Source organism: Arachis hypogaea, chromosome 9, assembly GCF_003086295.3.
Source record: "Arachis hypogaea cultivar Tifrunner chromosome 9, arahy.Tifrunner.gnm2.J5K5, whole genome shotgun sequence".
Lineage (NCBI taxonomy): Eukaryota > Viridiplantae > Streptophyta > Magnoliopsida > Fabales > Fabaceae > Arachis > Arachis hypogaea.
In genome coordinates, this window is record NC_092044.1 from 36,375,385 (window position 1) to 36,401,671 (window position 26,287).

At 36.3% G+C, this 26,287-nt stretch overlaps 1 protein-coding gene and 1 non-coding gene across 2 annotated transcripts; both read right to left on the reverse strand.

Annotated features, from left to right (window-relative positions):
* Positions 1–397: 397 nt before the first annotated feature.
* LOC112710870 (E3 ubiquitin-protein ligase ATL6) lies at positions 398–1,991 on the reverse strand. Its single transcript, XM_025763313.3, has one exon. It carries the CDS (start codon positions 1,781–1,783, stop codon positions 587–589), a length of 1,197 nt encoding a protein of 398 aa, XP_025619098.1. The 5' UTR covers positions 1,784–1,991; the 3' UTR covers positions 398–586.
* A 17,833-nt stretch (positions 1,992–19,824) lies between these two features.
* LOC112713503 (small nucleolar RNA R71) lies at positions 19,825–19,932 on the reverse strand. Its single transcript, XR_003158475.1, has one exon. It is a non-coding gene; the product is annotated as a small nucleolar RNA R71 (small nucleolar RNA).
* Positions 19,933–26,287: the final 6,355 nt, after the last annotated feature.

Genomic DNA, 26,287 nt, shown 5'->3' on the forward strand with positions numbered 1-26,287 from the left:
TACTGTTTGAATATTTTGTTTATCTAATACCATACTCCACTTTATTGTGTTAAATTCCCTAAAATAAGAAAAATAGACCCTTGGTAAAAAGCAGAAATCAACTAAGAATAGACCCAAAATTTCAAGGAGGTTTTCACTCTTTTCAAAGTTGCACATTTGCTTATTCAAAAAGTTAGTTGCCGATAATAACAATCTGAAGTATAAAACATATTTAAAATATGTGCATATGAATGACTTTTTTATTAGTTTTTAATTTTTTATCTAGAAAAGTCATCACTAATAAAAAGATGAAGCTTTAGATGGACCCCCTCATCACAGAGTATAGCCCTCACCATAGAATATGGAAGACCCAGGTAAATTAATTACTCGAAGATCCTCAAGACCTCAACCTATCTCATTTTGCTTATAAATTCTTAACATTCTTAATTTATGATATGATTTCACTGTGTACCAATAAATGTGTTACTTATACACATCTTTACAAATTTCACATTGGAAAACCAAAATCGTGGCCAAATAATAATAAAAAAAAAACAAAAGAATAAATACAAAAGAACCATTTAAGTTGGGTTCATAGAAAGCTCAGTTAAACCGGTAAATGGTGTATTTCTGATGTTGCTGATGGGGCAGTCAGAACTGGTGGTGCAGCTGCTGGAGCAGCCGATGAACTTCCGCCGGCGGCGCTATTAGCCACCCGTGGTGACTTAATTGACGACGCCCTAACGAGAAACGGTGGCGCCATAGTGAAAATCCACCGGTCCGACTTAAAAACCCGGTCTAACCGCCTTGTAGACCGGCCCCTACTACTTCCTTCTCCGCCCCCAGTTCGGTAACCCCTCTTTGAGCTCCCTTCTCTCGGCAAAATAACCAAGCTCCTCGCTCGGTTCAACTGAGGTTCTAGAATCTTCTTCCTCACGTCCAAAGGCAATCTTAAAGTGAACCGCTCTGTGTCCTCACCTGGTTGGACCAGCGAGTGCCCGGTCGAATGTGATCTCGGAAACCTCCTCGGCCTCCCCGACCGGGAACCCCTGGTGCGGTTCAAATTCAACGCCTGGTTCATATTCAAACACAATACTTCCCGATCATCAACACTTACCCTTTCATTCTTATTATTCTCCAGATTCTCATCACTTTCTTGCTCCACAGCAACTACGACGTCGCTTTGGTTCCGCGATTCCAAATTGCGCGGCGAGGACAACTGGTCGTTTGCCAACTCTGAAATCACGACGGCGGCGGCGCCGCGTACGGAGTCTCCCGGTTGTGGGAGGAGGTCGGCTCTGCAAACTGGACACGTGGTGTGAGACTCGAGCCACTCGTCGATACACTCAGGGTGGAATACGTGGTCGCATTTGGGAATCAAACGCAGCGTTTCAGTGTCTTCAAACTCGTTGAGGCACACTGCGCATTCGAGTGCTCCCTTTCCAATCTTGTGGATTTTTACGACTGAGTATTCTAAGGTTGGGAACGAGTGGATGACGGCAGGGTCGAGACCTCGTGGACCGCGGCGGGATCTGCCGGTGGCGACAAGGTGGCGGATGCTGACGGAAGGAGAGTCGGAGCAGTGGCGGATGTAGATGGAGAAGAATCCCATGAGGAAGAGTGCGGAGACGAGGATTACAACTATTATCGCCATGGAAGGGCTGAAACGGTTGTAGTAAGAGTTGTTTTGGTTGTTGTTATCGGATTGTGCTCCGATGAAGGGAAAGAAGAGAAGGAGGTGAAAGAGAAAGGAGGAGAGAAGGATAATTCTGTCATTTGGACAGTTATGCAAAACGGAGGTCATGGTGGTGTTGTTCTTGGTCACTGAACAACGTTGCGTTGAGTTGCAGAAAATAGAAGAAAGAAAATAAGGGTGTGAAGAGTGAAGGGGATTTAGCTTATAAATGGAAAAAGTGGGAATTGCTGCCACTTGTTGAGGAACGGAAGGTAAGAATGAAGCTGAGGGTTTGTATGTTTGATTGAAATCTAATTAATTAAGTGATTTAAAGTTGTGGTCAGAGACGGTGTACTACGTGGACTAACTTAATGCCGCCGAAGCTTCCATAGAAAATTTTTGGGGGACCAACTCTATTAAGAAGGAAATTAATTAGGGAGGCAGTTAATTAATGAAAAAAAGTTCCCACTAACGAAAAAAAAAAATACCTCAACCCAAAAGTCACTCTAATTTTATTTTGGAATTATTTAAATAAAGATGTTTATTTCATCTTTTGTTAAAGATATTTTTATATTATATTTTAATTAGTTTTTATATAATTTATTTATTATTTTTCATCATATATTATTAAATTTTTTTAAAGATTTTTTTAAAAACAATAAAAAAATATTTAGATTAAACTAAAACCAAAAAATAATAAATTAATTATTATATTTTTTTAAAATTATTTATATAAAAAAATATATCACACTTATCAATTAATATATATATATATATATATATATATTAAAATAAATTTATCATATGAGTTATATCGATCACAAGCTCAAATTTCATAAAATTTTTATAAATAAAAAATAATTAATTTATATTCGTGCGATATATATACCAATTACTATATTATGATTTTATTATAGATTAAAATTAACTAATTTAAATTTATTTTTATTTTTAATATAAATATTAGAAATAAATAAAATTTTATAACTAGTGACAAAATATATATAATATTAATTAATTTTTAAAAAATTCTAGAAAAATAGTTTCTTTCTAATAAAGTGTTATTAGAAAATTAACATTATAAAAGTTAATTTCAACCAATACGATATAATAGGTTATTAAATATATTTAATACAAGATACATTGAATATAAACTTTTGTTGAGTTTAAATTTTAAATAATTTTTAAATTGAAGTTCGAATATTCTTCTTTTAAACAGTTAGAATATTTTAACATAATATTTTTTTATCTTTTTAATTGAGTCTTTGATTTTTTAAATTATAAACTTTATTTATAATTAAGGATAATATTTTAACACCATCAATTAACTACACATACAAAAATACCGAAACAATTCTATAATCATAATTATAATCTAACTTTATAAGCAATACAATAAAGTTATATCTAAGTAATATAACTAAATTTTATCTATATTTATAGTCGATCACATTTCATAAATAATATAATGAAATTATATTTATGTTTATAATTAAAATATGAATAAAAATACAAAAAAGGTTAATATTTTTTCGTTCATCATTTTTTTATTATTTTTTTGTGAAAAGTTTAATTATTTTAATAGTTAAATATTTTTTAAAAAAGATAATTGAATAACACAAAAAAAGTTTTATTAAGAGTAATTTATTTAGATGTGATTGAAAAATAATTAAATAATTATATACGGTAAAAAATTAATATTATTAAAAGATAAAATTAAAATCCATTTCAAAATTAAAAATAAAGTTTATTTAAAAATAAAATTAAAAATCATACTATTTTTCTTTTTTCTAAAATTTATCTACGAGTAATTCGATAAGTAATATTTTATGATGAATAAAAATATATATTAAACTCATACCGAAGTTTATTCTAGTAAAATTTATTTTATTCTGTTAAACTTTAAATAAACTATTAAAAGGAATTTTGTTCTCTCCATTAGAGGAAAATGATAAACTTCATACTTCCATTATATTTTGGCAATAACTTGGCCATGTTATTTTTAAAGTCATGATTGCATTTCATGAATTTTTCATTTTTATCTATGATTTTTAATGTGCAAAATAATAATAATAATAAAGAAGTATGTCACAATAAAAAATGAAGCACGTCACCAAATAATTTATCATGCGAATTATATACGAATCAAATCGATAATAGGATCAAAACAATCGATAATAGAATTAGGGATTTACAAAACCTTTCTTAGTTCAAAAAAAATATTTATATTTGTGTGACATATAAAACAATTATCATATTATTATTATATATTATTACGTTAGAGAGAGAGAAAGAGAGAGAAGTGCAACTGATTTAAAATAATTTTTTTCTAATATTTAATTAAATTATTCTTGTATTTAATATTTTTTTTGGGACTTTCTCTTAGTTAAAAGTATAATCATTATAATTTTTTTAATTATTATTGTTAGGAGTGTTTACAGATCAGATATGGCTAAAATTTCTATCCGATCCGCACTAAATTCATCAGATCGAATTCAATATCCGCACTTTTTATGTTTGGATCGGATATCAAATATGTCCGTAAAATAAAAAATATTAAAAAATTTTATTTTTATAAAAAAAGTCAATAATTTTTTTGTTTACTTTTTTAAACATGTTTACTTTTATCCAATTAGCGTATGGATGAGATTCGATCCAATCCGATCATCTTACAGATCGGATCATATCCACAAATTACAGATTAGTTACGGATAAATACTGTGGATTTATGGATATGATCCGATCTATGAACACCTCTAACTACTGCTATAGGTTCATTGCTGTAAAAGTATGCTTCTTGTATATTGTAAATCATTATTAGATCTTAATTACCATTAAAACAACTTAATTGTCAACAAAGAGATAATACCTATTGGTCTCTGAAATTATGTTCGTGTTTCAATCTAATTTCAAAAGTTTTGATTTACTTAATTTAGTCTCACAACTTAATAGTTATAATTCACATTGGTTTCTGATATTATTTTTATCACAGTCTCATAGAATCGTTAACGGCATGCTGAGATGGACTAACAACTGCTATATTGTACATTCTAGCGAGTATTTGATGTGATCATTGAAATTTTTTTCACCTTAATTTTTTCCAACAAAACACTTAAAACCCTAATTTGAGTCACGAATACCTATGTTAGAAAATTAAATTAAGTAAATTGAAACTTTAAAAATCAGATTGAAACTCGAATGTGACTTTAAAATAGAACTTTAACTTATATAGTGGTTAGTTTAAATGAGAATAAAATAAATCAAAATTCAATATAATTTTTATCAATATTTTCAAATTTGAAATTTCTATACCAAAATTAACTAAAATTTCTCTTTAAATTAAAAATTTAACGAAATAGTAACTTTAATTATCTCAACCAATGCCCCAATCAATTACTTTTATGTCTTTAAAAAAAAGAAAAATTGTATATGAGAAGCAATTAATTAGTTTGTCCACTTTAATAAATAGTTATTTGACTACAATGAAAAAAAAACTATTTTTTCAATTTTTTTTTAAAAACTAATTAATATTATATATATTTTATTACATGTACATCTAGTTATAAAAATTTTATTTATTTCTAATGCTTATATTAAAAATGAAAACAAATTTAATTTAGTGAATTTTAATCTACATGTAATAATAATATAGTAATTGTTTTTCATATCGCACGAATATAAATTAATTATTTTTTTATTTATAAAAATTTTAAGAGACTTGAACTTTATTTATATAAATAATTTCAGAAAAAAATCTAATAATTAATCTATACCTTTTTAGTTTTAGTCCAATCTAAATATTTTTTATTGCTTTTGGAAAGAAAATCCTTTAAGAAATTTAATAATATGTGACGAAAAATACCGAATAAATTATACAAAAACTAATTAAAATACAACATGAAAATATCTTTATTTAAAAATGAAATAGATATCTTTATTTGAGTGATTCCCTTTTATTTCTACTCTTATTCGAGTAAATAATTATTTCTAATATGAAAGATTTGAATGTTGACAAAATTAACTATAAAAAATTAAAAATAAAGTTATATCCATATAAGATAAGTTTTGCTCGATAAAAATGACTAATTTTTTTAATTTTTACTTATAATTTCGTAAATATCCTTTTCTTTTTTTTTTCATTCTCATCTTTCTTCCATAACCACCACCACCTCTGCTGCAAAATCTACCATCCCACCAGATTTATTTGAACTACAAAATTCTTTCTTTCTCCACTCTCATCCTAAATTTAAACAAAAAGATAGAAGTAAATATAATAACAATAACAACAATAAAAACAAAAATATTTTCAGATTCATCCACCCATAATTTGAAATTCATTGGTGACCCCCTTTCTCTCATCCTGTAGAACTCGAATCCAGCAATAATAGCGGCAGCCTTCCTCGCTGTCACACCCTCGTCCTTTACCTTTTTATTATTTATCGTCACAGGAATTATTTTTTTCTCTTAATTATGCAATTTCCTGTTGCATCACATCAATATATAAGTATACCCTTATTGAATGGTACATATCTTTGTAGGGTGAAATGAATATACAAGTACAACTAAAGCAGGAAATGTTCAAAAGAAAAATAAGAAAGGTGGATTTTACAGCAAAGGTGACCGTGGTTATAAAAGGAAGATGAGAAAGAAAAAGAAAAAGAAAAAGAAAGGGATATTTACGAAATTATAAACAAAAATATAATAATTAGTCATTTTTGTCAAACGAAACTTATCTTATATGAGTATAACTTTAGTTTCAATTTTTCATGATCAGTTTTGTTAGTATCCGAATTTTTCATAGTTCGAAATGGCTATTTACTCCTCTCATTCACAGTAAAAAACAAGCACAAAAAAAGAAGCATTCAAAATTATTATAAAAGATTATCAAAAAATCTTCCTCTCATTCACAGTAAAAAACAAACAAAAAAAAAAGCATCCAAAATCATTATAAAAGATTATCAAAAAATCTTTCAATTATGCTAAAGAAGAACACATCACTTTTAGATATAGAAATATCCAAAACCTAAAAAAGAGATATCCAAAATCATTCAAAAAGAATTCAAAAATGAACAAAATAAGACATCCAAAATTATTGAAAAAAATATCAAAAAACTAAGAAAAGAAACATTTAAAACTATTTAAAAGAATAATCCAAAACCTAAAAAGAAAAAACATTCAAAACATAAGAAAAAGAAACATCCAAAACATATAACAAAAACACATCTGAAACCTAGGAGAAAAAAACATCCAACATTAGAAAAAAGAATCATGCAAAACTTAAGAAAAGAGCGTTCGGAGAGGGAGGGCGTGGCTTTGCAGGACAACACTTATAGGAAGAGATGTCGCGACACCTGAAACTACAGGGAGAGGTGCGCGCATCGCAGCAAGAAGGTTTAGAGGGGTAGGGCGCGACATCGCAGGACAATGTATTGCATGGAGAGGCATGGTGCCACAACGATCAAAGTTGGAGGGAGAGGGGCGTGGTATCGTGGAGAGAAAAGTTGGGGGTGGGGGAGGATGTAACACCCCAATTACCCTAGGCCTTATCTCTAGCCATAAAGCAAAAGTTAATCGGAGGTTACGACAGTCCTAAGGCTTATACATATTTATATATAGAAGGAATTAATATATTCTAGAAGCCTGATGAAGGATTAAACTCAAAAACAGAATCACAAATGCGCGAAACGTTCACACGAAGCCAAATAATAAGATATAAGGTATAGGTGTAAGAGAATAGAACACATATACATACAAGAATATAATAATCATAGAGAACTAGTCGCAGCTTGCAGAGTTTAAGCCGACTAGTTACAAATAGAGAGATACAAAGTTTTAGAATCAAAACAGCTTATACAACCTATCTCTCGAATAAGCCTCTAAGGCCACAAAGATAAATATACAAAAGGTGAGAGAATACTACGACGAAAGTAAAATAAAAATGAACAAAGAACAAACTATGCTCTGCTCTGTCACCATATCCGCAATCTCATCGAAGTAGATTACGACCTGCATCTGAAAAATAGCAACAAAGTATGGAATGAGAACTGGAGGTTCTTAGTATGGTAATAGTGCCCGATGACGTAAGATGTAAGGCCCTAGGATGCCGAAGGCAATCCTAGAACCTCACATCACATACTGATATTCAAGCTTAATGATATAAATAAATAATGAACTTAAACCATAAACTGGGTTATCTAACTTAGGGGAGTTCTAACTAATACTAATCACACCGCTGTATCCTACAGCTGTCGTCTTACCTAACCTCCGTGCGATCCCATCGCCACTGCCTACCTAACCTCCCAAGCACCAGTCAATCACAATTAATGCAAACAAGTAAAACACATATAATATTCATACACAACAGGTAGTTCAAGAAGCAATTAGGCATGTTATACAATTAGGCAAACTCAAGTAAACAAGCAAGCAAGCATATAGAAGATGCATATGATGAATGCCTATCCTATTGGCTCGTGATATCACTTGTCGGTTCATAAACACCAACCCGACACATTCTTTCGGATGTCGCTTTTTTACTGTACCCACGAATACAGAGTCGGGCACACTCTATTGACCCACGGATATAGTGCTGGGCACACGCTATTCACCCACGGATATAGTGCCGAGCACACTTGCATGCATAACCCAAGGATATAGTGCCTGACCCACTCTTGCAGCAGAAAAGATTATCAATCATGGTTCAATTACAAGGACATAATACTTTGCACACTTATCATACTTAACCCAAGGATGTAGTGCCGGCACACTCTCACTATTCAACAAGACCATCATTCTTCTTTGAGTCTTCAACTCATCATAACCATCATCAATTCATTACTTCCATTCTGAACTCATTAGTTCATCAATTTCCAATCATTGTCAACAATCACCATATACACCGCTCTTCCTTCTCTCTCAACTAACTCATCCACAGTACACTAGAAACCTAGACCTCTGTTTGCTAACTTTTCAAATTAATCATCAACTAAAACCCTTAGCCTATTTCCCTTATTCCCATACTCAAAATTAAGCCCAAAAGCCTTAAAATGGTGTTATAGAAGCTTACAACCTTGTTGGTAGGGTGAAGTAGTTGAAAATAAGTTTTAAGATTATGAAACAGGGCGTGTGCGTCTGCACAGGGGTGTGCGTGCGCACGCCCAGGAAAATTTTCAAAGTGTGCGTACGCACAGGTACAAATTTTTATAAGGTCTGTGCACTCACACAAGGTATGCTAGTGTCCCCAACAGACTGGCCTTCCCAACGTGTGCGTGCGCACAGGTCTGTGTGTACGCACAGGTTGCAATTTTTCATTGGTGTGTGCGCTCACCAGCTATGCCAGTGCTGCAAGCAGATTGCCTGCCTCTGCGTGTGCAGACGCACAGATCTGTACATGCGCATAGGTCACAATTTTCACAGAGTGTGCTTGCGCACAAGGCTGTGCGTGCGCAAATACCAGAAAACTCAGAATTCTGTAACTTTGCAAAATTTCAAGTTTTCAACACTAACTTTGAATGATCATAACTTCCTCTACAAAATTCCAAATTTTACAAACTTTATATCAAATAGAAGGGTTTTTAATAATCTTTAATTATAATCCAAATTCAACCAATTTTGAAAACCGAGGAAAAAGTTATAATCAGACAAAGATCACCAAAATCCCTTTTCACCAAAAACCTCAAATCCTCAAATCCTCAAATCCTCAAATCTAACCATCTCTCAATTCAAAACCAAACCAAACCATGTCCAACCATCATAAACCACTACTACATACAACATCTTACCATTTCATACCATCCTCCACAATTTCACACCTAAATTACTAAGCCATTACATCATATCTCACTAACAATCCAAAATTTCTAATTCAATCATAAATCCACACTCATGACCATCATCAACCAATAACAACCTCACCAATCAAAACAAATCTCAACGTTCATCATCAACCTTCATAATCACTAAAGTGCCAACAAACAAACATCAACAACCACTTCAAATCCCCATCACTTAACCTTAACATTATCAATCATACCCATATTCATACTACCACACTTAACATAGACACTCACCAATATCAACCAATATCAAAATATATAATTATCACCAACAACATCAATATTCATCAATACCAATAATTTCCAACAATCATCATCAACCACACTAATCCAATACAACCAACAATTAGCACCAATTCATATATAATCATTCATACACCAACAACATTCAATCCTATCTTAGGGTCAACTAGCCTAAGTGTCCATGAACATTATATATTACATAAAGGAAATCGAAACCATACCTCGTCCGATTCCCAAACTCTCCAAACACCAAAACGAAGCCACCAAACTTGATCCAAAGCCTCAACCAACTCTAACAAATACCAAGGCTCAAACTAACAACACATATATCACCAACATCAAAACCTAAGATACAAAAAATAACTAAACACAAGGGTTTAGTAAAACCTTACCTTACCCAAGGTGAGTCGGAATAAAATCCAACAATTACCCGCTACTAGAGATCACCTAAATAACCAAAACCAGAAAATCTACTCATAAACTATACATGAAAACACGCAAAATATAGGGCTGGAAACTGGGATGTGAAGAGAGAGATCTTACCATATTTCTTTGAATATAAACTTAGAGCTCAACGAGAGCTTCGTGTGGCCATAAACGACTCGTCAATTGGAGCTCCAGATCAAAAGTTATGGCTCCCAGAAGGTGGAGGTGAAAAGTAATCAATCCTCACCTCTCCTCTCTTCTCAATCTGCACCCCTCTCTCTTTGTGGGGAAAAAAATGAGCTGAAAAGCTCATTAAGTGAGCTTATATATGTTGGACCTTGGGTCCGGTCCATCCCGTTAGCGTTTTTGGTCCGTTTGGCCCATTTTGGGCCAAAACTTTTAAAATTAGTGTCCGATTTTCGATTCTAAAATTATTTTTGTCCTTTCAAAACAACAAATCAATTTTATAAATATTATTTTCCAAAATATGCGGTACTGGACAGTTTAGAGCCGGTCTTGCCAGCTTATGCGCTAGTACGCATTTTTACAAAAATCTTTTCGAAAAGGTACATTTTCCAACTTAGAAAAATTCACTGAAATCAAATTTCACATTTTATTTTCAAATTAAAACTTATAAATTTTGAATCTATTCCGGGCACTAAAATTATTTTATTAAAACGGTTTTACGTGAAAACGCGGGTTCTTACATCTCTGTAATAGCCCAGACCACCCGCTAGCACGATATTGTCCGCTTTGGCACACAAGGCCTCAAGGTTTTGCCTTTGACGATAGGGATGCTAGCCGAAGCCCTCCACACTCACTCGTCAAAATGCGTCATGCTAGGGAGAGGTATCCACACCCTTATAAGGCATACTTCGTTCCCCTCCCCAACCGATGTGGGACTTTACAATCCACCTCCTTAAGGGAGTCCAGCGCCCTCGCTAGCACATCGATCTAGGCTCCAGCTCTTATACAATCTGCAACAGCCAAGACCACCCGCTAGCATGATATTGTCTGCTTTGGCACACAAGGCCTCACGGTTTTGTCTTTGACGATAGGGATGCTAGCCGCAGCCCCCCACACTCACTCGTCAAAATGCGTCATGCTAGGGAGAGGTATCCACACCCTTCTAAGGCATGCTTCGTTCCCTTCCCCAACCGATGTGGGACTTTATAGAGGACACGGTAGCATGCGAGGGGCGATGGACCTTGAGGGCGCTTGACGAGACGACTTTTACCGGTAAAGAATTTCACAAAAATAATCACGTTGTAAGTATAGTTTCTAAACCAACAGAGAATCTTTTTGTACAAAAACTTGTTTGTCACTAAAGCAAACCCAATAAAATTTATAACCGAAGTATTCAAACCTCGGGTCATCTCTCAAGGAATTGCAGGGAAGTATGATTTATTATTGGTTATGGAAAAAAGTATATTTTTAGGTTTTTGAAATAGGGAACAAGAAAATAAATTAACAATAAAGTAAATTAATTATCATGAACACCCTTGCAAGGTATAAGAACCGGAAATCCCATCCTAGTTATCTTATCAAGTGTGATGAGAATTGTTTATTGCTCCCATTTAGTTAACCCTTACTAAATAAAAGAAAGTCAAGTAGACTAATCAATTTGATTCCTCAAGTTCTAGTCAACTCCTAAGGAAAGACTAGCTTTAGAGGGATCCAAATCAACCATCAAGCTTCAAATATCAATCAACAGCTGAGTTTGATAACTCAAGTGTCACCAATTACTCAACCAAAGCAAAGGGAGGAGAAAAATCCAAATTATTTATATCCTAAATAGAAGAAAGCAATCATAGATCTGAAATACCTCAAATTATATTAAATATAAAATCAAATCTAACATAAGAATTCATAAATCAAAGTAATAGAATAAATAAAAATAGAAGAGAAACCAAAGTAAAGAAACATTGAACCTAGAATGGAGAAGAAGTAAACCTAACCTAAGAGAAATCCTAAATCCTAAAAACTAAGAGAGAGGAGAGAGCCTCTCTCTAGAAAACTACATATAAAACCTAAATTTGTGTATTATGAATGTTCAATGAATGTATGGATGCATTTCCCACTTTATAGCCTCTAATATGTGTTTTTTGGGCTGAAAACTGGGTTAGAAATAGCCCAAAAATCGCCCCCAGTGATTTCTGATACGTACAGGTCACTGCAAGGTCATGCGTGAGTGTCGTCCACGTGTGAGCGTGTATTGGATTTTTGCCAGGTCACACGTGTGTGTGATCCTCGCTTGCGAGTCGCCTATCTTTTGAGGCAGCTATGACAAATTATATATTGTTGCGAAGCCCTGGATGTTAGCTTTCCAACGCAACTAAAACCGCTTCATTTGAATCTTTGTAGCTCAAGTTATGGTCGATTTAGTACCAAGAGGTCAGGCTGGACAGCTTTAGCAGTTCCTTCAGTTTCTTGTATTCCTTCCACTTTTGCATGCTTCCTTTCCATCCTCTAAGCCATTCATGCCCTGTAATCTCTGAAGACACTTAACTCACATATCATGGCATCGAATGGTAATAAGAGGGGATTTAAACATAGCAAATTTAAGGCCAAAGAAGCATGTTCTCAATCATAGCACAAAGTTAGGAAGGGAAAATGTAAAACCATGCAAATAGTATGAATAAGTGTGCAAATGCTTGATAAAAACTACTCAAATTAGCACAAGATAAACCATAAAATAGTGGTTTATCAGCGCTCAAGAGGAATCTTAGAGGAATGTCATGGCGTCGCGAGGGGGAAGGAATTAGAGGGGAGGTTGCGCTAGAGGTTGAGGTTGGATGGCACATGTTTATGAACCTAATCCTAAATTTTGGGAATTTCAAAATCAAACTTTTTGAACATTTTTGAAAAGTTGTTCTAATTGGCTACAAATAGAGTTGGTTACATATAATTTCTCTTGAGTGACAAAAATGAAAGAGAAAGCATAAGTAACCAACTCTATAGGCAGCCACTTGGTCACGTAGCGTCACATTTTTCAAAAAATAAAAACTTAATTGTAAAATTTCAAAAACGCGTCCCCCCTTGGAACTTCTATTACACCTGCCCATCCAAACCATGATGTTGTGCCTCCCTCCTGCAACTTGTCGTCCAGCGATGTCATGCCCTTGCCCTCCGAACCTTATCGGCTATTGCCACGATGAATGCATGCCTCCCTTGCAATTCCTCATGTTGCAACGCCTCCCCCTACAACTCGTCATCTTGCGACATCATGCCCTCCCCCTTTGAACCCTCTTCTTCTTCTTCTAAGTTTTGGATGATTGTTTTTACTAGTTTTGGATGTTTCTTTCTCTTAGGTTTTGGATGTGTTTTTGTTATATATTTTGGATGTTTCTTTTTCTTATGTTTTGAATGTTTCTTCATTTTAGGTTTTGGATATTTTTCAAATAATTTTAGATATTTCTTTTCTTTGTTTTCAAATGTTCTTTTTCCAATAGTAGCTTGGCCTGGCGAGCAGCTTCGTTTTCCTTAGCTTGCTTGATCTTTTTATAAGTGTTTGAGCTATTGACCATTTTTTTTACAAAAAAAAAAAACAAGACTTATCATGTGCAAGTGGTGCATACAGAGAGCTATCTATAAAAAATAACTATCTACCTAACTCAGTCCGTACATAACTTGATTTGGCTATCAGAAATTTATTGGTGTTGAGATTAGGAGATTGACCCCAACATTCTTGAAACAAGTTATAATCAACTGTTCCTCCTCGTCAAGTTTCTTGAAGTCGTACTTTATGACCACAGACTGTGCCTCTAAGTACAGGCAGAACATATATTGGAATTTTTCATTCATATAGTAAGATTAGACATTCTCAACAAGTTGGATTTTGAAATAATAGTTTTTAAAGTCATTAAAAGACTCTTCAAAAATAGAGAATACTTTTCTACCCTTAATAGCTCAGAAAGAGCTCTACTGTTATTTTTAGAACTAAAAGCTCTTGTCAGTTAAAATAAGTAAAAGAAAATCTTAGGGGATAAGGGAAGGTCAAATTGGAAAAAGGAATTTTCACGCCTAATCTAGGAAATAGACATTCATACATGAATAGAAAGTGTGGTTCTGACTTGTTGAATCGGGTGTAATAGATTCTCACTTGAGGGTCAAGGGCTATTAGAACATACTTGTCCTCATCCTCTTAGTTTTTACAAATAAAGTGCTTAAGGCAAAATTTTTTTAAGGTTTCCCTATCCATTACATACACAGCCACTAATATTGTGTTGTCTACCTAATTTAACTTGGCTGAAATGCTAGAAAGCATTATTTGAACTATAGATCAAGACATAAATGTCAAATACTAGAAAAGTAAAAGTAACTAGCCTTATAAAAATAATATAAGTCGGACAAAGCTAAGCGCACCAAGATTGGGTTATCTTCAACCAAAATATTCAAGCAACTTTCATTATCCCTAAATAAAGATAGAGATAAAGACATGGAAAAAATCCATGGGATCTTAAGTAGCGCCATTATCAACAACAGCAATAACACCACTTAAGGGCCACAATCAGACAACAAGGTTCAAATAAAGAATCATGCAATAACCATCAACACACAAGAAAATCATAGTAGTATGGAAGAAAATAGTAACCAAGAAACAAGAAGAAGAGAAAATTAACCATAGTTATCAAAACTAGATTGGATTGGCTGGCTCTATCAAAAAAATGGTGAACTAGTGATCTGGCCAGTTCAAGTAGTGAATTAGACCGGATTTGCAGTTGAGCTGATTAACAGTGGTCAAACCTGTTGAAAGTCAGTGGGTTCGTGCTTCGAACTGCTCTTGACCCATTCGGGTCCATGATACACCCGCCCACTGCCGAAGGAGCTTCCACGTGTCCCTACTACAGCAGCAAAAATTAAACCAAAAAATGTTATAAGTAAGGTTCAAACAGGGGGCATTATGAATGCAATGCGTCCCCACTGCCACTCTACCATCATACTTCTTAATACTATATGTTACAAAAGATAATTATATAGTAAACCATGGACGGATTTTTATTTTTACTTTTATCCTTTTAAGCATTGATTGACATGGATACCAAATTTTATTTCAAACAAGTAATTAACAACACATGATATACGAACATATTGATATACTGATTGTGTTATCGTTGCTTTCTCTTTTGTTCATTTAAATTAAGAAAGTATTTTGTACTAGTGACTAATTTATTATCTCTTTTTGCATCATAAATTATATTTAAAAATTGATACTTGATTGGTATTAATATATTTGTGAAGACATGCATTTTAAATTCTAACTTTTAATTTTATTTTTATAATTTTATATTTTTATTTAATTATGTCCGGGTCAACCGAGTAAATCAGCGATTCACCGATTAAACTAGTAACCCGATTGTATGAACGAGTCAATTATCGGTTCGATTTTGGTAACTATTAAATTAACATAGGAAAAGCACTAACACTGATGATTAGAAAAGTATAACAAATGTGATTTAGGAACTTGGTAGCACCAAAATTTGGAAGAAAGAAGGAGGCTTGAAGGAAAAATGGTAGTACTGAAGAAGAAAAGTCTTTACGTGATAAGAAAAAGAAGAGTTTTTGCGAGAGAAAAGAAAATCTTAAGGCAGAAAAAATGAAGCAAAAAAGAAGAAGAGGAGGAGTCAAGTTTATATAATTATAAGTATAGGAAAAATTATAATTTTATCATGTGTTTAAATGTTGTGCACATTGCAAAGAAAAACTGAAAAGGCACACGAATAGTTATAAAATGTGAAACATCACATCAATCAAAATCACGTCAAGTCAACTGACCTCTTCCAATAAAACCACGTCGAGAAACTGACCTATAAGCAATAGCAGAATTGTCAAACTTAAGTGCTAGGCATTGCGACTTGTCTAGAATAACAATGCCCATACAACTTGCTTACCTGTTTGCTCGAGGTCGACTAATGAGCGGATAATTTGTACGCTTTTTGGCATTGTTTTTAGTATGTTTTTAGTATGATCTAGTTAGTTTTTAGTATATTTTTATTAGTTTTTAGTTAAAATTCACTTTTCCGGACTTTACTATGAGTTTGTGTGTTTTTCTATGATTTCAGGTATTTTCTGGCTGAAATTGAGGGACTTGAGCAAAAATCTAATTCAGAGACTGAAAAGGACTTTAGATGCTGTTGGATTCTGATCTCCCTGCACTCGAAGCGGATTTTCTGGAGCTACAGAAGCCCAATTGGCGCTCTCTCAACGGCGTTGGAAAGTAGACATCCTGGGCTTTCCAGAAATATATGATAGTCCATACTTTGCCCAAGATTTGATGGCCCAAACCGGCGTTCAAAGTCACCTTCAAGATTTCCAGCGTTAAACGCCGGAACTAGCACCCAAATGGGAGTTAAACGCCCAAACTGGCACTAAAGCTGGCGTTTAACTCCAAGAGGAGTCTCTACACGAAAATGCTTCATTGCTCAGCCCAAGCACACACCAAGTGGGCCCAGAAGTGGATTTTTATGTCATTTACTCATTTCTGTAAACCTTAGGCTACTAGTTCTCTATAAGTAGGACCTTTTTCTATTGTATTTGTAGACTTTGGTAGCTATCTTCATTTTTATGCTATCTTAGATCATTGGGAGGCTGGCCATTCGGCCATGCCTAGACCTTGTTCTTATGTATTTTCAACGGTGGAGTTTCTACACACCATAGATTAAGGTGTGAAGCTCTGCTGTACCTCGAGTATTAATGCAATTACTATTGTTCTTCCATTCAATTCCGCTTGTTCTTGTTCTAAGATATCACTTGTTCTTCAACTTGATGAATGTGATGATCCGTGACACTCATCATCATTCTCACCTATGAACGTGTGACTGACAACCACCTCCGTTCTACCTTCGATTGGGTGAATATCTCTTGGATTCCTGATTGCACGATGCATGGTTGATCGCCTGACAACCGAGTGCTCGCCTGACAACCGAGCCAACCATTCCGTGAGATCAGAGTCTTCGTGGTATAGGCTAGAACTGATGGCGGCATTCAAGAGAATCCGGAAGGTCTAACCTTGTCTGTGGTATTCTGAGTAGGATTCAATGATTGAATGACTGTGACGTGCTTCAAACTCCTAGCAGGCGGGGCGTTAGTGACAGACGCAAAAGAATCGATGGATTCTATTCCGGCCTGACCGAGAACCGACAGATGATTACCCATGCTGTGACAGAGCATAGGCGACATTTTCACTGAGAGGATGGGAGGTAGCCATTGACAAAGGTGAAACCCTACATAAGCTTGCCATGGAAAGGAGTAAGAAGGATTGGATGAAGACAGTAGGAAAGCAGAGAGACGGAAGGGAAGGCATCTTCATGCGCTTATCTGAAGTTCCTACCAATGAATTACATAAGTACCTCTATCTTTATCTTTATGTTTATTTCGTTCATCACCATATCCATTTGAGTCTGCCTGACTAAGATTTACAAGATGACCATAGCTTGCTTCATACTAACAATCTCCGTGGGATCGACCCTTACTCGCGTAAGGTTTATTACTTGGACGACCCAGTGCACTTGCTGGTTAGTTGTGCGAAGTTGTGTAATGCCATGGTACTGAGCTACCAAGTTTTTGGGGTTCATGACCGGGGATTATGAGAGTAGTGAAAAGTATTGTTCACAATTTCGCGCACCAAGTTTTTGGCGCCGTTGCCGGGGATTGTTCAGTTTGGACAACTGACGGTTCATCTTGTTGCTTAGATTAGGTATTTTTTTTCAGAGTTCTTAAAGAATGAATTCTAGTGTTTCAAAGTGATGTTCTTATCATTACCAAAGCTGATTGATCTTCATCAATTTAGCTCTTGAATGCAATGTTCTGCTGAAGCTTGGCTGACCATGTCTAATTCCTTCAGACTGAAGCTTTAGACTAACACTGCATGATTCCTGGAATTCTCATTAAGAATTTTGATAACTTTTTCCATTTAATTTTCGAAAAACATAAAAAAATTTTACAAAATCATAAAATCCAAAAAATTTTATTGTTTGAGTCTAGTGTCTCATCTTAAGTTTGGTGTTAGTTGCATGCATTCATTCATGTGTCTTAGTGATCTTCAAGATGTTCTTGATGATTTCCTACTCTAATCTTTAAATTCTCTTGACTTGAGTGTTTTGTGTGTCTCATATGCATTCTCATTAGTGTCAGCAGTATACAAACTGCTAAGTTTGGTGTCTTGCATGCATTGTTATTTGATTCTTGTTGCATTTTGATTTTTCCTTATTATAAAAAATCCAAAAATATTTCTAAGTTGTGTCTTCTCATGTCAATAATACAGAGAATTAAAGATTCAGAACATGCTGCAGAGGAATTGTACAGAAAAAGCTGGGCGTTCAAAACGCCCAGTGAAGAAGGACAGACTGGCGTTTAAACGCCAGCCAGGGTACCTGGTTGGGCGTTTAACGCCCAAAAAGGTATAGTTTTGGGCGTTAAACGCCAGAATGTGCACCATTCTGGGCGTTTAACGCCAGGATGGCTAAAGGGGGAAGATTTTGTTTTCAAATCAATTTTTTTTCAGTTTTCAAAATCTTTTCAAAATCAAATCTTTTTCTAATCAATTTTTCAATCAAATCTTTTTCAAAATCAATTTCTTTCCATTTTCAAAGATACTTGCTACCAATTAATGATTTGATTCAACATTTCAAGTATGTTGCCTTTTCTGTTGAGAAAGGTTTAATGTTTGAATCATATCTTTTCTTGTTAGCCAAGTTTTTAATTTTCAAAATCAAATCTTTTTAAAATGTTTTTCAAATCATATCTTCTCAATCACATCTTTTTAAAAACTAATCATATTTTCTTAACCACATCTTTTTCAAAATAGTTTTCAATCAAATCTTTTTGATTTCTAATTTTAAAATCTCTTTCAAAAATCACTTGATTTCTTTTCCACTTTCATTTTCGAAAATCAAGTAATGTTTTCAAAATCTTTTACTTAATTTTCGAAAATTACTTCCCCTCTTCTCACATCCTTCTATTTATGGACTAACACTATCCCTTAATGCAAAATTCGAACTCCATCCCCTTTGATAAGTTCGAATTTTCTACTTCTGTCTTCTACTTTTCTTTTCCTCTGACACCTAAAGGAATCTCTATACTGTGACATAGAGGACTCCACATTTTCTTGTTCCCTTCTCTTTCATATGAGCAGGAGCAAAGACAAAAACATTCTTGTTGAGGCTGATCCTGAACCTGAAAGGACTTTGAAGAGAAAGCTAAGAGAAGCCAAAGCACAACTCTCTTTAGAGGACCTGACCGAATTCTTCAAAGAAGAAGAACACATGGCAGCCGAAAACAACAATGCCAACAATGCAAGGAAGGTGCTGGGTGACTTTACTGCACCTACTCCCGACTTCTATGGGAGAAGCATCTCTATCCCTACCATTAGAGCAAACAACTTTGAGCTTAAGCCTCAATTAGTTTCTCTAATGCAACAGAATTGCAAGTTCCATGGACTTCCATTGGAAGATCCTCATCAGTTTTTAGCTGAGTTCTTGCAAATCTGTGACACTATCAAGACTAATGGGGTTGACCCTGAGGTCTACAGACTTATGCTAGCTATTCCCTTTTGCTGTAAGAGACAGAGCTAGAACATGGTTGGACTCTCAACCTAAAGAAAGCCTGGACTCTTGGGAAAAGCTAGTCAATGCCTTCTTGGCAAAGTTCTTTCCACCTCAAAAATTGAGTAAGCTTAGAGTGGAAGTCCAAACCTTCAGACAGAAGGAAGGAGAGTCCCTCTATGAAGCTTGGGAAGGATACAAACAATTAATCAGAAAGTGTCCTTCTGATATGCTTTCTGAATGGAGCATCATAGGTATTTTCTATGATGGTCTCTCTGAACTATCCAAGATGTCTTTGGATAGCTCTGCAGGAGGATCTCTTTATTTGAAGAAGACGCCTACTGAAGCTCAAGAACTGATTGAAATGGTTGCAAATAACCAATTCATGTACACTTCTGAAAGAAATCCTGTGAACAATGGGACTAGTCAGAAGAAAGGAATTCTTGAGATTGACACTCTGAATGCCATATTGGCTCAGAACAAAATATTGACTCAACAAGTCAATATGATTTCTCAAAGTCTGTCTGGAATGCAAAATGCACCAAGCAGTACTAAGGAAGCTTCATCTGAGGAAGAAGCTTATGATCCTGAGAACCCTTCAATGGAAGAGGTGAATTACATGGGAGAACCCTATGGAAACACCTATAATCCTTCATGGAGAAATCATCCAAATTTTTCATGGAAGGATCAACAGAGACCCCAACAAGGTTTCAACAACAATAATGGTGGAAGAAACAGGTTTAGCAATAGCAAGCCTTTTCCATCATCTTCTCAGCAACAGACAGAGAGTTCTAAGCAGAATAACTCTGACTTAGCAACCATGGTCTCTGATCTGATCAAAACCACTCAAAGTTTCATGACTGAAACAAGATCCTCCATTAGAAATTTGGAGGCACAAGTGGGACAGCTGAGCAAGAAAATTACTGAACTCCCTCCTAGTACTCCTCCAAGCAATACAGAAGAGAATCCAAAAGGAGAGTGCAAGGCCATCAACATGGCCGAATTTTGGGAGGAAGAAGAGGCAGTGAACGCCACTGAGGAAAGCCTCAATGGACGTCCACTGGCCTCCAATGAGTTCCCCAATGAGGAACCCTGGGAATCTGAGGTTCAAACTGAGACCATAGAGATTCCACTGGACTTACTTCTGCCATTCATGAGCTTTGATGAGTATTCTTCCTCTGAAGAGGATGAGTATGTCACTGAAGAGCAAGTTGCTAAATACCTTGGAGCAATCATGAAGCTGAATGACAAGTTATTTGGAAATGAGACTTGGGAGGATGAATCCCCTTTGCTCACCAAGGAACTGGATGACTTGTCTAGGCAGAAACTGCCTCAAAAGAGACAGGATCCTGGGAAGTTTTCAATACCTTGTACCATAGGCACCATAACCTTCAAGAAGGCCTTGTGTGACTTAGGGTCAAGTGTAAACCTCATGCCTCTCTCTGTAATGGAGAAGTTAGGGATCTCTGAGGTGAAAGCTGCAAAAATCTCACTAGAGATGGCAGACAACTCAAGAAAACAAGCCCATGGACTTGTAGAGGATGTTCTGGTAAAGATTGAAGACCATTACATCCCTACTGATTTCATAGTCCTAGAGACTGGGAAGTGCATGGATGAATCCATCATCCTTGGCAGACCCTTCCTAGCCACAGCAAGGGCTGTGATTGATATTGATAGATGAGAGTTGATCATTCAAGTGAATGAAGAATCTTTGGTGATTAAGGCCCAAGGATATCTCTCTGTCATCATGGAGAGGAAGCATGAAGAGCTTCTCTCAAAATAGAGCCAAACAGAGCCCCCACAGTCAAACTCTAAGTTTGGTGTTGGGAGGCCACAACCAAACTCTAAGTTTGGTGTTGAACCCCCACATTCAAACTCTAAGTTTGGTGTTGGGAGGTTCCAACATGGCTCTGAGTATCTGTGAGGCTCCATGAGAGTCCTCTGTCAAGCTACTGACATTAAAGAAGCGCTTGTTGGGAGGCAACCCAATGTTATATTTTATCTATTTTATTTTGTTATTTTCTTTTTTTTTGTAGGTTGATGATCATAAGAAGTCACAAAATCAATGAAAAAAGCAAAAACAGAATGAAAAACAGGAAGAAAAACAGCACACCCTGGAGGACGCACCTACTGGCGTTTAAACGCCAGTGAGGTTAGCTGTTGGGCGTTTAACGCCCAGTCTGGCACCATTCTGGGCGTTTAACGCCAGAAAGGGGCACCAGACTGGCGTTAAACGCCAGAAAGCGGCAAGAAGCTGGCGTTAAACGCCAGAAATGGGCACCAGCCCGGCGTTTAACGCCAGAATTGGCACAAAACGTGATTTTGTTTGCCATTTGGTGCAGGGATGACTTTTCCTTGACACCCCAGGATCTGTGGACCCCACAGGATCCCCACCTACCCTACCACTCTCTCTCTTCTTCCCCCATTCACCAATCACCTCAACACCTCTTCCCCAAAAACCCTTCACCTATCAAATCCCATCTTTTTCTTCACCACTCACATCCATCCTTCATAAAACCCCACCTACCTCACCATTCAAATTCAAACCACCTTCCCACCCAAACCCACCCTCAAATGGCCGAACCCTCCCATCCCCCTCTCCTATATAAACCCTCCTTCACTCCTTCATTTTCACACAACATACACACCACTTCTCCCCTTCTTGGCCGAAAACAAAAGTCATTCCCTTTCCCCTCATTTCTTCTTCTTCTACTCTCTTCTTTCTTCTTTTGCTCGAGGACGAGCAAACATTTTAAGTTTGGTGTGGTAAAAGCATTGCTTTTTGTTTTTCCATAACCATTTATGGCATCCAAGGCCGGAGAAACCTCTAGAAAGAGGAAAGGGAAGGCAAAAGCTTCTACCTCCGAGTCATGGGAGATGGAGAGATTCATCTCAAGGGTGCATCAAGACCACTTCTATGAAGTTGTGGCCTTGAAGAAGGTGATCCCTGAGGTCCCTTTTTCACTCAAAAAGGGTGAATATCCGGAGATCCGACATGAGATCCGAAGAAGAGGTTGGGAAGTTCTTACCAACCCCATTCAACAAGTCGGAATCTTGATGGTTCAAGAGTTCTATGCCAATGCATGGATCACCAAGAACCATGATCAAAGTGTGAACCCGAATCCAAAGAATTATCTTACTATGGTTCGGGGGAAATACTTGGATTTTAGTCCGGAAAGTGTGAGGGTGGCGTTCAACTTGCCTATGATGCAAGGAGATGAACATCCTTACACTAGAAGGGTCAACTTTGATCAAAGGTTGGACCAAGTCCTCACAATTATATGTGAAGAGGGCGCTCAATGGAAGAGAGATTCAAGAGGAAAGCCGGTTCAATTGAGAAGGCATGACCTCAAACCCGTGGCTAGAGGATGGTTGGAGTTCATCCAACGCTCAATCATTCCCACTAGCAACCGGTCCGAAGTTACCATAGACCGGGCTATCATGATTCACAGCATCATGATTGGAGAAGAAATAGAAGTTCATGAGGTTATAGCCCAAGAACTCTATAAGGTGGCGGACAAGTCCTCTACCTTGGCAAGGTTAGCCTTCCCTCATCCCATTTGTCACCTCTGTTATTCAGTTGGAGTTGACATAGAGGGAGACACCCCTATTGATGAGGACAAGCCCATCACTAAGAAGAGGATGGAGCACACAAGAGACCCCACTCATCATGAGATCCCTGAGATACCTCAAGGGATGCACTTTCCTCCACAAAACTATTGGGAGCAATTAAACACCTCCCTAGGAGAATTGAGTTCCAACATGGGACAACTAAGGGTGGAGCATCAAGAACACTCCATCATCCTCCATGAAATTAGAGAAGATCAAAGAATCATGAGAGAGGAGCAACAAAGACAAGGAAGAGACATTGAGGAGCTCAAGCAATCCATAGGATCTTCAAGAGGAAGAAAGAGCCGCCATCACTAAGGTGGACCCGTTCCTTGATTTCCTTGTTCTTTATTCTTCTGTTTTTCGAATTTTAGTGCTTATGTTTATCTATGTTTGTGTCTTGTGATCATTAGTGTCTTAGTGTTTATGCCTTAAAGTTATGAATGTCCTATGAATCCATCACCTCTCTTAAATAAAAACGTGCTTAAATTGAAAAGGAAAGAATTGCATGAATTTTGAATTTTATAACAGTTTAATTATTTTGATGTGGTGGCAATGTTTTTGTTTTCTGAATGTATGCTTAAACAGTGCATATGTATCTTGAATTTGTGGTTCATGAATGTTGGCTCTTGAAAGAATGATGAAAAAGGAGACATGTTACTGAGGATCTGAAAAATCATTACAATGATTCTTGAAGCAAGAAAAAGCAAAAAGAAAAAAAAAATCGAAAAAAAAAATAAAAAAAAAGAAAACAAAACAAAAAAAAAGAGAAAAAAGAAAAAGAAATAAAGTTGTGATCCAAGGCAAAAAGAGTGTGCTTAAGAACCCTGGACACCTCTAATTGGGGACTTTAGCAAAGCTGAGTCACAATCTGAAAAGGTTCACCCAATTATGTGTCTGTGGCATGTATGTATCCGGTGGTAATACTGGAAGACAGAGTGCTTTGGGCCACAGCCAAGACTCAATAAGTAGCTTTGTTCAAGAATCATCATACCCTACTAGGAGAATCAATAACACTATCTGGATTCTAAGTTCCTAAAGAAGCCAATCATTCTGAATTTCAAAGGATAGAGTGAGATGCCAAAACTATTCAGAGGCAAAAAGCTAAAAGCCCCGCTCATCTAATTAATACTGATCTTCATAGATGTTTTTGGAATTCATTGCATATTCTCTTCTTTTTATCTTATTTGATTTTCAGTTGCTTGAGGACAAGCAACAATTTAAGTTTGGTGTTGTGATGAGCGGATAATTTGTACGCTTTTTGGCATTGTTTTTAGTATGTTTTTAGTATGATCTAGTTAGTTTTTAGTATATTTTTATTAGTTTTTAGTTAAAATTCACTTTTCCGGACTTTACTATGAGTTTGTGTGTTTTTCTGTGATTTCAGGTATTTTCTGGCTGAAATTGAGGGACTTGAGCAAAAATCTGATTCAGAGACTGAAAAGGACTGCAGATGCTGTTGGATTTTGACCTCCCTGCACTCGAAGCGGATTTTCTGGAGCTACAGAAGCCCAATTGGCGCGCTCTCAACGGCGTTGGAAAGTAGACATCCTGGGCTTTCCAGCAATATATAATAGTCCATACTTTGCCCAAGATTTGATGGTCTAAACCGGCGTTCAAAGTCACCTTCAAGATTTCCAGCGTTAAACGCCGGAACTGGCACCCAAATGGGAGTTAAACGCCCAAACTGGCACTAAAGCTGGCGTTTAACTCCAAGAGGAGTCTCTACACGAAAATGCTTCATTGCTCAGCCCAAGCACACACCAAGTGGGCCCAGAAGTGGATTTTTATGTCATTTACTCATTTCTGTAAACCTTAGGCTACTAGTTCTCTATAAGTAGGACCTTTTTCTATTGTATTTGTAGACTTTGGTAGCTATCTTCATTTTTATGCTATCTTAGATCATTGGGAGGCTGGCCATTCGGCCATGCCTAGACCTTGTTCTTATGTATTTTCAACGGTGGAGTTTCTACACACCATAGATTAAGGTGTGAAGCTCTGCTGTACCTCGAGTATTAATGCAATTACTATTGTTCTTCCATTCAATTCCGCTTGTTCTTGTTCTAAGATATCACTTGTTCTTCAACTTGATGAATGTGATGATCCGTGACACTCATCATCATTCTCACCTATGAACATGTGACTGACAACCACCTCCGTTCTACCTTCGATTGGGTGAATATCTCTTGGATTCCTGATTGCACGATGCATGGTTGATCGCCTGACAACCGAGTGCTCGCCTGACAACCGAGCCAACCATTCCGTGAGATCAGAGTCTTCGTGGTATAGGCTAGAACTGATGGCGGCATTCAAGAGAATCCGGAAGGTCTAACCTTGTCTGTGGTATTCTGAGTAGGATTCAATGATTGAATGACTGTGACGTGCTTCAAACTCCTAGCAGGCGGGGCGTTAGTGACAGACGCAAAAGAATCGATGGATTCTATTCCGGCCTGACCGAGAACCGACAGATGATTACCCATGCTGTGACAGAGCATAGGCGACGTTTTCACTGAGAGGATGGGAGGTAGCCATTGACAAAGGTGAAACCCTACATAAGCTTGCCATGGAAAGGAGTAAGAAGGATTGGATGAAGACAGTAGGAAAGCAGAGAGACGGAAGGGAAGGCATCTTCATGCGCTTATCTGAAGTTCCTACCAATGAATTACATAAGTACCTCTATCTTTATCTTTATGTTTATTTCGTTCATCACCATATCCATTTGAGTCTGCCTGACTAAGATTTACAAGATGACCATAGCTTGCTTCATACTAACAATCTCCGTGGGATCGACCCTTACTCGCGTAAGGTTTATTACTTGGACGACCCAGTGCACTTGCTGGTTAGTTGTGCGAAGTTGTGTAATGCCATGGTACTGAGCTACCAAGTTTTTGGGGTTCATGACCGGGGATTATGAGAGTAGTGAAAAGTATTGTTCACAATTTCGCGCACCATCGACCAACTAAGTTTGACCTTGAGTAGGG